The 17,310-nt window shown below is 38.2% G+C and overlaps 1 protein-coding gene across 3 annotated transcripts in view; it reads left to right on the top strand.

The window, feature by feature from the left end:
* The window catches only part of INPP5A (inositol polyphosphate-5-phosphatase A), a 427,857-nt gene that overhangs the window by 156,865 nt on the left and 253,682 nt on the right, over positions 1–17,310 (top strand). For all 3 annotated transcript variants that reach the window (XM_048857376.2, XM_048857378.2, XM_048857377.2), the window contains exon 4: positions 2,225–2,312. In XM_048857376.2, the coding sequence (XP_048713333.1) occupies positions 2,225–2,312 (88 nt within the window). The remainder of the gene's footprint in view (positions 1–2,224; positions 2,313–17,310) is intronic.

Here is a 17,310-nt window from a genome sequence, read left to right as displayed (position 1 = left end):
ATTTTAAGTAAAAAAAAAAGATAGCCATTAAGTAGTCCTTTCATTTATAAAACTGAATTAATTTGCTGCATAATTCTGTGTAACTGTTCTGTTCTTACTTTTTTATAGTGGGGCCAATTTTATGCTTCAGTGGATTTGAAATAAAAATTATAATTTGGAATGAGCAACTTTTATATTGTAAATCATCAAAATGCAAAATTATTACTATGGATTTCCAGGGCTGAACATTTTCCTTCCCCCATCCCCTGCAAAAAATAGTTTAATCTTAGGTCAGAGTAGATCCCGTGCATTGTTATGGGTTGAAGAATATAGATCCCATTCTAGGCTATAGGACAGGATTAAAAAAACACAAAAGAGGGAGGGAGAGACCTTCTGTCCCAATCTTAATCTCAGTCATGCTTCAATAGCATGTATCCTCGTGATTGTCAAGGAGGGCAAGGGGCTATCCATCCTATCACTGTTTGTATGTATGACTCCCTCATTCTGACTACTGTCTGAGGTAAGCAGGAGGGTGGGGTAAGGTTGATAGTTGGATCACATGGCTCTTGCTTGCTGACACAATGCTTTTGGGCTCAGGCCCTTTGAAATTTGTGCTAGGCTGACTGTCATTTAGTCAGTCGAAAGAATGTTCCCTGACATAGCTTCCAAAAGTCTTCTCCTGCAAACAAGGTAGATGGGCAAAGTCATATGTGCCATTGCTAATAAATAAGGTTTAAGATTTTGTCACAGTTATTTTTCAGTAAAAGTCACGGACAGGTAATGGGCAATAAACAAGAATTCACAGATGCCTGATCCCCACTGCTGGGGGCTGACAGCCCAAGCCCTGCCACCCGGTAGATGGGGCTGATAGTCCAAGCCCTGAAGTCCCAGAGGTCATGAAAAATAATGGAATTCTGACCTCCATGGCAGACTCGTAGCCTTCCTAATAAATAGGGAGAGTGGCTTCTTCAGCTGTGGAGCTCCCATGGGACAGCAATTGCAAAGACTCATTAGCTGGATCCAAGTTCCTCCAACTGCTAAAAAAAGGCAGCTTCTTCAAACTTTCATTTTTTTGTTATTCTCATGAACTCCTGCCTTAAAAACCTCGTGCAGGAGCACCTTAACAGCACCTCTTTCAGGGCTGCCAGGTTTTGTTCAACTTGTGCTTGACATTTTTTGACAGAGAGCAATAAGAACTGAGCAGGTGTTGGGGGAAATAAAACCTATTCCCTCTGTACCTTAGACACAAAGGAGTTTGGCCAGGTAGGGACAAAAGGGAATGTTGAGTGGGAACTGAACTCTGTTGAAAACCTGCCCAATAGTGCAGCTATCTGTCCGCCAAGTGAGCCAATATCAAAACTGTTTGGAACATCTTCACTTCTCTTTGGGTTTCCCACACCTAGAGAGCAGCCTGCCACCGACGTTAGAGCAGGCAGCCTTTGAAGCCAAACATTCTACAGTCAGGTGAGCTGGCCAGCAAGGTTTACCGACTGTCTTCCAGAAATTGGGAACCTGGAGCTCAGATTTTAAAGCCTGCTAGGCTGGCTCACCCAATTTTTAAGAAATTTTAGTATGTTGAAAGTTTGTGGTTTTTCTAAGACCTTCATCTAATATAGATGGCACTTTGCAATACCATAGCTCTTCAGGCTTCAGAGTGGTAGCTGTGTTAGTCTGTATCAGCAAAAAGAACGAGGAGTACTTGTGGCACCTTAGAGACTAACAAATTTATTAGGGCATTATTATTATTATTATTATTATTATTTATTATTCAGTAGCCTATGTGGAATATATTGATTGATCTCAGTCCAGTCCTTAGTAGACAGGTGGCTATATTACAAAACCATCGGTTGTCAGAAACTAGCTCCCTTGTTAACACTCTCAGCGGAAAATCCAAGGACTGAATGGACATGCAGACTGAAATACCCTCTCTTATTGGTGCTCCCTTCAGGTTAGAGTAAAGCAGTATTGGCAAAGCAGTCTGAGGAAGATTGAACTGCAGCTGTTTGCACTGTAACTGTTCTGTGGGTATATGGAGAACTTCAGTCTCCAGGGCTGTCAGTGTGACACATTTCATCAACACTTAGGTTCACTTAAAATGTCTTTTAAAAATGAGAAATAATATGAACTAGGCCACACTTTCTTTGGTGGGTGTTAGGGACATGTTGAATATAGTGGATGAAGGTGAAGAGATACAACAGATTTGCATATGCCTTCATACTGACAGTCTTTCATTTATGTCTTTCAGAGAATTGTTATCAAGTGATGCAATGAAAGACTATAACAGAGCCCGGGTTTACCTGGATGAGAACTACAAGTCACAGGAACATTTTACGGTAAATTTCCTTCTTCCATGAGATTAGTTTAATACTCAATTCATTTATGTTTGATCTTGAAATTGTTTTACCCTAACTGACGTAAGGATTGGCATTAGCATCCTCTGTGATGGTGGGGATTACATCTTTTCTAAATGTACTGAATGTGGGTAGGGATGTTCAAATTGATTTGTTTAGAAGAAATGTATCTGTTAAAATGTTCGTAGAATGTCAGAGTTCATGAAAGGCGAGTTTCTGCGTTTTTTTTGTGCTGGTCATTGGTAGATCGTTATACCTCCATTCAAGGAAATGTCACCAGGCTACATTTTGGGATGGTGCCACACTTGCAGTTTTATTAACTGAAAAGAGATTGGCAAACATTGGAAACTTTGTTATGGATCTTGAGTCTGATTCATATAACTGTGAAGGGAAAAATCAGTGTACAAACAAACTTACCCACGTATCAGTGTAACATTTAGGTAAATGTGAAAATGAAACACGGGCATAGGAAAATTCACACCTTTTTATCTATAGCGGAAGAGACCATTTGGTGACAGCCTGAATTTATACAATAAACAAACTACAGCTACCATTTTATTGCATGCCTTCCCAGTACAGCAGTACACCCAATAGACTATTCAGCCCCACTGTACCTTCTTCCCTGACTCTGACTGGACCCCTCCCTCCATGCAAGTAGCGTATTTTCATCCATCATAGCCCATCCTATATTGACTTATCTTTTTTCTACATTGTTTCTCCAGGGTCCAGTCAAGGCAATCCTCCTCTTTCTTCTCAGGGTCACTAGCATTAATCCAAAATGTGTTGTTAAAGCAAATTTTGTACTGACAGTTTTGCTTTCCTTTGCTGCTGTTGCTGGCATGTTGTGCTCTCCTTTATGCTTCTCTGTCAGCAGTTGATCAGTCCACTGTCCCTTGTACTCCTCAAAGCAATCTGATAGCATATTCAATGAGCTTATGTAGTCGAGTGACTTAACTGCTGACACACAGAACTATCCAGCTGTATAGCTTGTTCTTCTCCAATTCTTCATATTGTCAGTCAATCAGAGGGTCCATAATATGACATTGTGATATGACCTGCAGTATTGTAGAGGTTGCTTAACATTGTTGGTACATCTGCACTGGTTACTCTGGCTTCTCCACTTAACTATTCTGCTGCAGAAGGTAGCTGGCCCATTTGGCCATAGCAATAAACTGAGGCATCTTCACATCTTCTCCCATTCTTCTGTGAGTCCTAATTGCAGTGTCCTAGCATAATCCAAATGTCTCTCAACAAGTTAGCACTATACAATCTCAATAAAGCACATGTTAAATGTATTCAGATCTGGCTAAATGACAGATCTCAAAAACTAGTTTATCAAGTGGGAATTTCTAGAAGAGATTCTTAAAGGTCTGTTCTGGCCTGGCACTATTTTATACTTTTATCAACGATTAGGAAGTAAATATAAAATCGCTGCTGATAAAAATTTGTGGATCACACAAAAACTGGTTTAATGGCAAATAATGATGAGGACAAGGCAGTCATACAGAGCAATCTGGATCTCTTGGTAAGCTGGTCTCATTCAAACAAATTGTGCAAATGCAAATTTACACATCTAGGAACAAAGAGTGCAGGCCATACCTATATAATGGGGGGAGGAGGAATGTAGCCTTGCAAGCAGTGACTCTAGAGGATTTAGGGGTTATAGAACATGAGCAATGCTGTGGCGAATAGGGCTACTGTGATCCTTGGATATATATAAACGGGAGAGTAGTAGGACTACAGCAGTTCTGGTGTCCACATTTTAAAAAGGATATTGAAAAATCTGAGAGGGTGCAGAGAAGAGCCACAAAAATGAGTTGAGCGCTGGAAACAATGTGTTACAGTGAGAGAAGTAAGGAGCTCAGCCTGTTTGGTTTATCAAAAAGATCAAGAGATTACTTGATTACTTCCTTCAGTGAGGGCAATTAACCATTAGAACAACGACCAAGGGCAGTTGTGAATTTTCCCTCTCTTGAAGTCTTGAGATCGAGTGGATGCTTTTCTGGACGATATTGTTTATTCAAACACAAGTTATTGGGCTTAATAATGGAGTAGCTGAATTAAATTCTGTGGCCTGTGTAACGCAGGATGTCAGACTAGATGATCATAATGGTCTCTTCTGGCCTTAAATCTGATTCCTTGAATAAACTTTAACTTATAGCGGTGGCTTAAGGTACCTTAGGAGCTTAATTCACATGTGGAACTGGTCACAGTGGAGTGTTGCTTTGCCATGCTCCCTTTCCACCTTTTCTCCTCTCCCTGCTCTCATACACCTTCTCAATCCCCTTTGTGCCAGGAGCTAAGGTATGACACAAGAGGTAGCATAGTGGGTGGAGTCACCTCTGCCAGCTTTACTGCAACAAACATTCCCCTTAGACTGGAATTTCCCAGTGCAAATATCCAACAGCTTTAAGTTCAGTTTGCATCACTTAAGTGTAAATGGCAGAAAGTGACTTGGTGGATAGGAGAAACCAGTCTAAAATGCATAGTGAAAAACTGTGAAGTTCAACCCTATGTAAATATGGTGTGGATTTTATATGGATGTGACCTATGCTTGTGGTGTTAGTTTTAGACAAAGGATTAGGGAAGAACTTGTGTGATTCCTTTCCATTGTATGTAGTCTTAAGAGACTGAACCAAATAACAAAAACAAAAAACAAAGCTACCACCTGCCCCTACTACACAACAACCTAAAAACCCAGAAAAGCGTGCACGAGAGAGAGGGGTTCATCTTCATCGTAGGCTTTTTTTTATCTTGTCACTTGTTATAGATCACGTACTGGCACTTTGAAATTATATACAAGATTCCTTGATACAAAGACTACTATCACAAATTAAAGATACATTTTTAAACATCATGATTTGAACTGATAAGAGACTTGAGTCCTGAGCTTTTAGTCTTTGAGCTCATGCACTTTCTGCACTAGATAGATTTTCAAAAGGGATTTTAACGACTAAGTTGTGTCCATTTAGGGTAAAGTTTTATTCTTATCTTCAGTGTGGCTTGGTACTTTCAGGATGTTATTCATCTCCCCAATTCCTCATTAGTTTTGTTTCTGGTTGCAAAGGTCTTTAACTTGTGTCGTTTTTTTCCATTCCTTCTAAGGCATGGAGTTGGCAACAAATGTAATCCCTAATAATTGTGTGTGTGTATAATATGCCTGTATTATATATCTATATATAGATATATCTGTAACTTTTTATTTTTTTAAAAAAGTAGAAGTTCATCATATATGTTGTGAAAATTCTATTTTCTTTAGAACTACAAAAGCCCAAGTATTCACAATGTTGCTAACTTATACCTCTGTTATTCTAATATCCCTTTTTCTTCAGTATTGGCAGTTGTAGCCTCTGTGGGACTTTCCTTGGCTTGGTTTTTGCAGAGCTAATCCTGATTTTGCTGCCCACAATTGCACAGCTTGGCTGCCTCGGAGCGCTGATTCAAGGCTTTGACAAAACACCTTTGGGTAACATGGATCCTCAAAATACACCTCCCTCTTTGAAATTATAAGGAATGTTGCTTATTGGATATATTTCATTAACACTATTTAGAGAGTATAGTGCACTGACAGTGATATTCAAGGAGCTTTTGTGGACTTCTTGATAGATAGGATTCTGCAATAATTCACTGGATGGTAAACAATCAAAATAGTCCATCTCAAACCCAGACAATCTAAGATTAGTGATTGTGCCATCCGCAGTTGTGTATGGTGAGGTTTTTGGTTTAAAGACACTTCCCTGCAGTAGCTGTCAGTACCCAGCTTGTGAATTCAGATAAAACCTTAATACATTTAAAAATAATTCTCTACAGCTGCACTGTTTAGCCTGAAGGAATTTGATGAACACCTCTACTGCTTCTGCAGCGGACAACTGGACTCTTACCTCCTGTTGGCTTTTGCAGCAAGCATTCCTCAGAATAAGAAAAAGGTCAAAGGTGAGAGATCTCATTTGGCAATGGTCACTTGTCTAGATGCAGGGAATTGCTGTGCAGCTTTTCAAACCCTGCTATGATTGAGCCTGCAGCTAAAATTTCCTCATGCGACTCTACAAAAACAAAAAAATCAGCCCTATCAGATTTCAAAATGAACAGTTATATAACATTTTTTAAACGATGTGAAGATTAATTGCTTGGCACAAGGTAGGACAGCAGCCACTACATTAGGGCTCATGCATGTCAGCTTTGGGAATATGACAGTGTTAGAGTTAAGAGCTCCCAGCAGTTATGAATGAAGCTTGTGGGTGACAACCATTGAAAGAGTAAAGATTGTTTCCAAGAAGTTTCACTAGCTGAACAGTCTGCATCAGTATTAGTTCAGTTGTGGCTGGAAACAAGGATGGCCAAACTGGTTTGAACAAGAACTGACTCACATCTTAGCCTACAAGCCTAACTCAGGATTTTTCTGGCAGTTCAAAATACCAGTAATTTTTTAAAAATTCTGCTCTTAGTAAATCATCATTACACAATCATACAACTGTAGACAATTTTACATATCCTTTGGCTAATACTAAACAATACAATCTAGATATCAGTCCCAGTCTCTGCCAGGAGAGTTTGTATAAGGCCTTCATAGGGAGGGTGATATATGGACGCTGAGAAAAGGTAAGAGGCAAGGCCATAGAAATACCTATAAATAAATAAGGTGAGTCTTGAAATTTTTATTGAATTTCCTGTTCTTAGTGTTTAAATTCTCTGCTATAACTTTAACTGCAATCAGTGTAGTTTTTTTGTAAAGTCAATAAATTATCAGTCTTCACTCTCACGGATGTTTTGCAGATGGAAAAAAAAAGTAAAACTTTTAAAGGGGTCTCTTTATTGGTATTAGATGAGGGACAAGCAACACTGAAATGGGCCATGAGGAACAGGTTTTCCCTCAACAATTATCTTCTTAGTAATAATGGGATGGTTCCATTTTTATGTTGTTTGACTAAATGCCAACTAGTAACCATCACTATTCAATCAGTTCTGACTTGAAATGCCTCAGATCATGGCAACCTGAGTGACTTCAGTGACTGCTGTATGTATTATGTTAGGGTGGAATTTGGCCCATAATGTCCTTGAGACTGTGCAAGACTATACAGTAATGGAGACACTTCACATGTTTAGTGTACACCAGGCTAATTACTGGTCCATTGAAGTGAAGCATGTGTGGGCGTTTGCATATGTTCTTGGCATGCAAGAGAACTGGTAGTTGATGAAACAAGGCCCTGTGATTTCTTTTCAGTTTTAACCAGGCAACTCCTTAATTTCTGTGACCATTGCTTTCTTTGCTCGGAATAAGCAAGGCTACTAGACATGAGTAAATTAGGAAATTATAGTTATAGGGCACACCCATGCCTCTCCCACCCTCTCCCCACTCCCACATAGAATTTGAAAATTTGTACCATGGTAACTACAAAATGCCCAACCATATTCCTAGTATATACAGGAAAGTCCAGTACAAACCATCAGTCTAGCAACACTCTCCTTGTCAAAGGTCAGAGAACTGTGAGCAAAGAGTTTGCAGGCACAAATTCAGAATGCAAGGCTCCTGCGTGGCTGCACTGAAGGCTAGTTTAGCTCACTGACCTATATTTATTAAGTTTCCTCTGATTTGAGGCTTTTTTATTTCTTAATATATACGTTAGAAAAGGTTTTTTACTAAAAACCAACAGACAGACAAAACTCCCCAGAAACCCTAAGTACAGAAACCATTTGAACATGAGGATTTAATATTGTGGGAGGAATTTGTGAAGGTGGTTTTTTTTCCCACTGGGCTGACCCCTACAAAGTCCTGACAGTCTACCCCCTTGAGTATAGAACATGAAGGACCTCACAGGGCCTTGAATTTGTGAGAGTGTATTTTGAGGGGTTGTATATGTCTGTGAGGGTTGTAGCTGTATTCTGGAAGAGGCTTCACATTGGGATGGAAATTTACTGTTGAGTACAGACTTATTTTTTTAAAAGGCATAATTTTAATAGATAATACAGCATTCTCGAGCACTTAACTGCAGTAAATCAAACACTTTGTAAAATACACTGTTGGTATATATATTTGTGTATTGAAGATTCATCCTGTCCCTGTTAAGAGTTGACTGAGTTTTAATTGGTCCATTAAAGTGCTGGTCTTACCTTTAAAAACAAACAAAAAAACCCTAACCTACAGTTTTCACAGTGGAGAGATATAAATGATGGTGGCGTCCCACAGTGGTCTGTACTGGTACCAGTGCTGTTCAACATATTCATAAATGATCTGGAAAATGGAGTAAACAGTGAGGTGGCAAAGCTTTCATGTGATACAAAATTATTCAAGTTAGTTAAGTCCAAAGCTGACTGAAGAGTTACAAAGGGATCTTACAAATCTAAGTGACTGTGCGACAAATTGGCAGATGAAATTCAGTGCTGATAAATTCAGAGTAATGCACATTGGAGAACTTAATCCCAACTATACATACAAAATGGTATGGTCTAAATTAGCTGTTACCACTCAAGAAAGAGATCGTAGAGTCATTGTGGATGGTTCTCTGAAAACATCTGCTCAGTGTGCAATGGCAGTAAAAAGTGAACAGAATATTAGGAAAGGGATAAGTAATTATGGAGACTTATATAATGCCACTAAACTGATCTATGGGCCACCCACACCTTGAATATTGTGTGCAGTGCTGGTAGTCCTACCTTAAAAAAAAAGATATATTACTCCTGGGGGCATTCTGTGCCAAAAAAAAAAAAAAAAATTCTGCACACCATATTCTAAAATTCTGCAAATTTTATTTGTCAAGATAACACTACATAATCATGCCAGTTTCAATTATTTTGGTAGTTATTTCAAAATACCTATCAGCAAGTATGTCTGTAACAATAGAGAGAGAGAGAGACAAAAATTCCCTCAAAAGTAAGGAGTTGAAGAAACCCCTATGACAATCCAGTTCCTGTTTCTCTGCTCCCCTCCCTCCCCACAGAGCCCAGCCATGCACCCCCACCCCCAGCCAATACACCCAAACACCCTCCCACTAGAGCCCAGCTGTGGGGCCCCCTGGCCCAGATACCCTCACTTCCTCCCTCCCCCAGATCCCAGCTGGGGCCCCCCAAACCCAGACACCTACCCCTTTCACCTCCCAGAGCCCAGGGACCCAGAGGGAGAAACAGCTTGATGCTCTGTCCCAGGCTTGTGTGGAGTTTCCTGCACGCCACCCTCTCCTTCCCTCAGGGGATGCTGGGAACTACAGTTGCCAGGAACCCTCTAGCTCTTTCTCTCTCCCCCCAGTAGTGTCTTCTATGTGCAAGCTGAGCTGTAATTACCTAAGAGTCGCAATTCTTCAACAAAAAAACTTCAAAAATAGACTCCAACAAGAAACTGCAGAATTGGAATTAATTTGCAAACTGGACACCATTAAATTAGGCTTGAATAAAGACTGGAAGTGGATGAGTCATCACACAAACTAAAAACTATTTCCCCATGCTAATTTTTCCCCTAATGTTACTCTCACGTTCTTGTCATCTGTTTGAAATGGGCCATCCTGATTATCACTACAAAAGTTTTTTTTCCTGCTACTGATAATAGCCCACCTTAATTGATTAGTCTCGTTAGAGTTGGTATGGCAACACCCATTTTTTCATGTTGTGTGTGTGTGTGTATATATATATATATATATACGCATACAGATATACTCTTCCTACCGTATATATATATATATTCTTCCTACTGTATTTTCCACTGCATGCATCCAATGAAGTGGGTTTTAGCCCACTAAAGCTTATGCTCAAATAAATTTGTTAGTCTCTATGGTGCCTCAAGTACTCCTCGTTCTTTTTGCTGATACAGACTAACACGGCTATAACTTTGAAACCTGCTCCACCATAGACTTCCTGTGTGACCTTGGGCATTTAGTTTTTCTGTGTCTCGCTTCCCCACCTGTAAAATGGAGATAATAATATTTCCTTACCCCATACATAATAAATTAAATAATACATAATAAATAGTACATAATAAATTAAATACGGGGGGAGGGATAGCTCAGTGGTTTGAGCATTGGCCTGCTAAACCCAGAGTTGTAAGTACAATCCTTGAGGGGGCCATGTAGGGATCTGGGGCAAAAATTGGGGATTGGTCCTGCTTTGAGCAAGGGGTTGGACTAGATGACCTCCTGAGGTCCCTTCCAACCCTAATATTCTATGGAATTTCAAAATTACATTAGATGTAAAATTTCAAAACTTGAAATGGGCTATAAAGCATTAGGTATCCTTGGAGGGGAAAAAATGAGAGAGCGAGAGGGCTGTTCCACCCTAATGGTGGTCCATGTAAGTACACTGAGCTAATGTTAACGTTTAACAAGAGGATTACAATAGCAAGTAAGTGTCCTAAAAATAAAGAAGGGTAACATTTATTTAATAAAGTGCATTATTTTATCTTAAAATTATGTCCTCGTTACTAAGAGAATTGTAAAGTTAATTTTTGTTAGATTAATGATATTTGAGTAATATTTTCAGTTGAGTCTGTTTCAAATAATTGGCCATTAATTGAAAAAGGAAATTGAATTGAATTTATCTTGTACATAAATCCTGTCAAAGTTATTAATGGGTCTCAGAAAATATCGGCCTGTTCCCAGAAATGAATGGAGCACACTGATTCTTCTGAGCTGATTAGCTGTGGCAGTTTGGAGTTTTGTTAAATAAAAAAGATGATTTAGGAAGAGAGACATAATTGAATTTAATACAGAGGGAATTCAAATGCCTGATTAGTTCTGAGAGACCATTTCTTCTATTAAGCAGTTTCATCAGTAATTTTTATTTTTACAAAAAATGCAGATTTTCACCAGGAGGTGGAGCTAAAGTATTAGCTTGTATTGTAAATAGGTATCTCAATACTGAGAAAATCTGTGATTTAACTTGTTCGTTTAGTAAACATGTAATAAATACAATGTTGCTGCTGTGAGCATTTTTCAAAAACATATATTTAAACAGTAAAAGAGAAAGTGAATTCTACTCATAGGTATGAGTGACATGAATACAAAAGCTCCTTGGTTACAGGAAGAGGCCCAGCATGTTATGTTGCACTGCTGCGTAAGCAGGGCAGTTTGGGTTACAAGTACTGGGATTGCCCTAGAAGCCAGAAATTTGAGAAAGTGGCAGCACTGAGTCCAACAGAAACTGAGTGGGTCACCAAAGACCTATGGGATCAGGGTTTTTCAGTGTGGGAGGAGACTTGAGGTTGTATCACAGGGCAGGGTAGAGCACAAAGAACTTTCTAAAGGGCAATTTGTAGCCTCAAGAGACTGGTTTTAGAGAAGAATATTTAGAATCTGACTTGGATTTCCAAGTATTCAGAGGCTCACCTATCATTTCAGACCAGATTTAAGTGTTGTTTGCACCTTAATATATGGATGTGAAAGGTGGAAATCCACCAATGGTATGGGCAGATGTTTAAATGCCTTTGAAAGAAAATGCCTTAGAAAAATACTCCATATTAAATGGAATGAATTCATTTATAACAAATGTCAAGATTTGTCAGAGAGTTCAACAACTTCTTATCTCCAAAGTTTTCCAGAAAAGAAGATGGAAATATCTGGGATGTGTGTTAAGAATGAAGCCAGATCACCATTGGGCAGCTGGAATAACACACAAAAGGGGCTGACCAAAAGAGTCCCTCGATCAAACACTAGTTAGAGAGTGAAAACTTATGGGACTTAACAACATAGAAAACGTGCAAAGAGCGGCTCAGGTAGACAAGGATGGCAGACCATTGTGCCCTAGGTGATGTCTGATGGCAGAGGAAGGATTCATTTTTCATTGTTCTACTGTGGTAGTTGGGAAAATTTTCTGTAGATCAATCTGGGGAAGGTCAGAGAGATTTTAAAACAGTACACTCTAGAGGGGACCCAAATAATGTTATAAAAATTACATTGGTGATATTTTTCATGTCTGAAAGAGGCAGGTAGTAATGGGAGAAAGCAAAACTCTGTAAACAATGGAGAGCATGTGATCTTGTTTAAAATTTTTGCAGCCAAAATAATGGTATCAAAGAGTAAGAAATTTTACTTGTAACTTTTAGGGGACTGGATAATTCTAAGGCTGTGTTAAGGACCGGTCAGTTTCTGAGCATGGGATCCAGCTCACTATGGGGTTTCATTGCAGGAAGAAGAATGTCTGGTTCAAGGAGACAGAACCATGTTAAGACTCTTGTCTAAAGTAAGCCAAAAATTGCCCCATCTTCCCACTAATGGGAACCCTATTTTTTTCTTTCTGCTCTTTCACTGTGAACCACTTACATCCATTTCCTGTTTCAGCCATGGGCCGTGTCCCACCACTGCACCACATACAGCTGTTCTTCCAGGCAAGACTTGGGGCTGGTGTCTGCCCACATGTCCAGGCTTGCCAGGAGCAGTGAGATGCTCTGGCACAGACCAGAGCAGCTCTGTGCAGCAAGATGGGCTGGTGGAGAAGACATGGCTCCTTTCTGTGTGAGGATGAGGATTGGAATCCTCCCCCAGTCAGTGGACTGGGACAATACAAGAAATTTTGTTGGAGACAAAAGAGATTCTTGATTGTAGAGGGTTGTGGGGTCACTGTAAAGGAATAAGTGTGACTTTTGCATGTGGAAGGAGACATATGGGAAAGAGATGAAAACCAAGTTAGTTTTGCTTTTCTCCCTCCACCTTAGAACACAAAGGATGAGTACACTCATCCTTAAAATTCTATCGATTAGGAGAACATTGTTTGGTAGTGGTAATGTTTGGTTGGTGGGTAATATTTGCTCACTCAGCTGAGATTTACAACCTATGGCTGCTCATATTTCACTGACCACAGTGACCAAGCATTCCTATTTCTGGTTGCTTAGGATGGGCAACTTTTCCTGTCTGATGTGAGCTTCCCAATTATATTTTTTTAACCTCCAAATTATATTACTGGAATGCATTCTATGTAGGCTGATTGGAAGGCCAGTGAGATGCTTCAGCCAGAGCCAAACTCAGCTGCTAACTTACTTAGAAATGCTAGATCTTCTTGTTTGATTCCCATCTGTTAGCTCAACGACACTGATGGGGCCAAATGAAGTCACTTCCATTCCTTATTGGATTTATATGGTCTAATATTTGCCAAGTGTTTGACCACATCTTCTTGGCAATGCCCTTCACAAGTGGTTGCTGCCAGTAGCTGCCCTTACTAGGTTAGTATGCCAGCTGAGGTAGGGTCCCAGGGTATGACACTGTGAGGCACACGCAGCTACTTGGAGCCACCAGTGAGAAGTGAGTGAGTTGCCAGGACTAGCTGCAAGCCAACTGCCTTCATAGGTGCAGCTGTCTACTACACAGAGGTAGTTGAACTCACTTCATGCATCCCAAAGAGCTAGTTAAGTGAAGCATATTTCAACTATTCTTCATAGACTGCACTAGCATCCACCTCACTTCCAGTTTCAGGCTGCTGGCTAAGATCTGCATTTATAGGTCTATCATAGATGCCACGTATATGGAAAGTTTTTCTTTTTCTGTTAGTCTCCTGAAATAAAAATTATTGTATGTAAAAGTAATACTCTGAAAATCCTTGAGCACCTTTACTAAAATATTCTGGAAAGTTACGAATATATGCTCGTCACCAGACTTTGTGCATCATTTCTAAACAAATGTCTCCACTCCCACACAGTTGACTCACTTTATCATTGTTCTATTTTTTTTCCAAAAGTGCATTAGTACAAACTTATAGTAGTTTAGTTCAGCTTTAGCAAACCTTTGAATTAATGTGTCAAAATGTTTGTAGTCTTAACATACTGCAAAGACATTTTGAAACTCTAATTTTAACAAGTTTTATATATTTCTACTTTTTTCTAGTTGTTTGTTTACTTAGAAATGTGAAACTCAAATATGATTCTTTAACAGTATTGTTTTCTACTTGATTTTGAGAAAGCTACTTACCATGTCTTCACCTCTGATTTACCCTTTATTAAAAAATAGAGATAATGAGGCTTACCCACATTTGCAAAGCAATTTGTGATTTTAGGATTAAAAGCTCATTATCAATGCTAGGAAACATTATTTTTTTCCATTTTAAACATTTTGAAAGCGTTACTTGCATTAGTTGATACTGAATTAAATGTAAATATATAAACTAATTACCATTGAGTCATCTATTAAAATAAACTCTTAAATGACAGATGAATGGTAGGTAGAAATAGCTCAGATAATTTTATCTTGTAAAGACAAGACTGCACTGTTTTCTCTAAGAATGCATGTGCTACTATTATACTTATGCTAAAGCTTTCTTTAACATGTAAGAAGGTTTACCATTGGGTAAACGTGAAGGTGCTGTCATACTAGACATGGAGATGGATACCTGCTTGGGGACTGCACTGAATTAATGGTAATTCTAGATCTTGATTGATATCTTTCTCTAGCTCAGGCTGTACCAAACAAGCCATTTTAGAGGACAGGCGTGGTACAGCTAAACCAAACTTGTCATTTAACAAAGGACTTGTTCTTAAATATATGATTGGAAACATTTAAAAAATACTTTCAACTTCCTTTCTCTCTGTTCACCATTTCTGGCATTCAAGAATGTTAAAAGAAAGAACCTGAACATGAAGGGAAGATGCCCTGTTAATTTATGGTTTTGTATTGTTTGATTCCATAGGTCAAATGTGCTAATTTCTCCCACGTGTATTAGGTGATCCCCTACATTATTTCTTATAAGGTCTTAGTTTTTGTGAAAAGGTTGGTTCCCTGACAGATGAACCAATGAAAACATCAAGAACTTGTGACAACTCAAATCAATAAGAGTACAACAAATTGATGTTAAGGATTTTGAAACAATGCCCAATGCATCAAGTTACAGGGAAATTACAGTGGCATGATAAACCACAATTATTTTCACCCACTATTGGTAATTAAGTTAAAGACTCAAGAAATGTTTGACTCATATATCTCGAATAGCAAAAATAAGGGTTAGTTATGGAGATTTTTTTATCATAGGCTAAATATTCTCTTGTCATAATGACATCTGCAGAATTCTCAGTTAATTTCTAATTATTTAAATGTTTCAGGAAACATAAAGCAAGGATTGATATTTTGCTAAGTAGAAAGACTTAAAAGGCATGAGACATTATTTTTGCTACTAACATGCTTATCTGTGAGTATATCAAGCTTGTAATTTATTTTAATTGTAACAGTTCTTTTGATTTTTGTTGGTGCGCAAGTGTGTAGGAAAGTGAATAATATTGTTAGACTAAAAGAGAATCACCATGCAGGTTTTCCCCTGACATGGGGAGGCAGGTGTCCTTCTGTTGGTCCTTTTTGGAGCTGTGAACAGGCTCAGATGAAATGTTGGTTTTTTGTTCTAGATTGTCATTTGGTAGAGATTTAAATTCTTCAAACAGTCCTTTACCTAGAAACTTAAATTGGCTTTGAGAAAGGGCTCAGAATTAATGGTTACAAAATATATGTCATTCACATTTCCCTGATACTATTTTTATTAATTCTAAAATGGCTTGCATGAACTAGCTTAGTCACAACTTCTACCAATTCCACATAATGGCTTTAGAATTTTTTCTAGTCTATATTAAAACAGATACCCATTTCAGTCTTTCCTGTCAACACATTTAAAAACCCCGAAGGCAAATCAACAGTAATACAAAGAAGCTGTTTGTTTTTGGGATATATATATATATAGTGTGGTTTTTTTTAATTGAATTCCATCCTGAAAGTGTGTACAAGAGAAATTAAAGCAGAAAGAAGTTTTAAAGAAGAGAGAGAAACTAAAAGAAAAAATACAAATTGAAATTCCTCTTAATGTGAAAGTATAAATGATGCAAAGCCAAATAAGGCCTCATGGTGGCACTGCCTTTCAGTGATTAGATATGTTTACCTCAGTTACTGGAATACTTTGTGATACTCTGTAATGTTTTTGCACATTCCCTGTGAGTCGTCTTCTTTCCCCACCCCTATTTTCCCCAATACAGTATCCGTTTCCATCATAAAAGCCTGGTTTCGGTGGACTTTGGACTAGATGTAAAATTTTATGTTGTTCTGAAACTTGTCTTACCACATTTCAGTGTTTATTTTCTACTTTTTAATTTTGTAAATGAAATTATGCCCTTGAAAAGTGCCACATTAACAACTCTGAACCTCTCAATTGGAGTACAGAAATCGCTTAAGTGAAAGTTTCCCTGCAGTGCTGAATATTGTCGTTTTTGTGATATGGACACATCCACAAAAAACTAAAGTGAGGACAGCAGTTCATTTCACATAGGTTACCAAACTGCTGTCAGAAGATCACTTCCAACCTGTCTGGATTTGAGTTAGTACCTGAAGAGTATAACCCTGAATATACTTCCCCTTACCCCACTTGAGTGAGCCTCTTAAATCTATTTATCTGTGTTAGTTTTGGTGATTTTATTTTTAGTGTTTCCTGACAGTTCTAGAACTCAAAAAGTTTAATTACAAACAGGAAAGAGAAATTTCACAGCTCAGTAGTCCGTAATGTAGATTTAAATCTGTTTTTGTTTGTTTGTTTTTCATTTATAAATATTTGCTACTCTTTAGAAAATTGGGTGTTGTGCATGCATGGTAGCTTTTTAATTTGTAGAATCATTCCAATATTATGTATGTATGGCTTGGGTTTATATTCCACTGAATTCCATACTACAGGCTTGCACAATATACTGCAAATGTTCTGAGGGAGAGTGGGTTAATTAGTATATAATAATTACAAAGTATATTTTCATAATAAACCATTTTTTTAGGTAAATAATATGTATTTCTAAAATTCTCTGAATATGTATCTGCATAATAGTTTATAAATGCTTAATCAGAATTGCTAATTCAGTTATGTCAACTCATATTTCCATTATTTGTATTTATTCTTTCATTTATTTTTGGTGTATAGAATCTGATCTATAGCATTGATATCTGTGAGAATGCAGAAAAAAGTCAGCCATTACTAACCAAAGCAAATAAAACACAGTTACATCTAATGTGGCTCACATTCCACTCAGTTCAAAACTCTCATGTAGATTTATGTT

Source organism: Caretta caretta, chromosome 7, assembly GCF_965140235.1.
Source record: "Caretta caretta isolate rCarCar2 chromosome 7, rCarCar1.hap1, whole genome shotgun sequence".
Lineage (NCBI taxonomy): Eukaryota > Metazoa > Chordata > Testudines > Cheloniidae > Caretta > Caretta caretta.
Note: the sequence above shows the minus strand (reverse complement) of the source record. Positions and strands in the feature narration are given on the sequence as shown.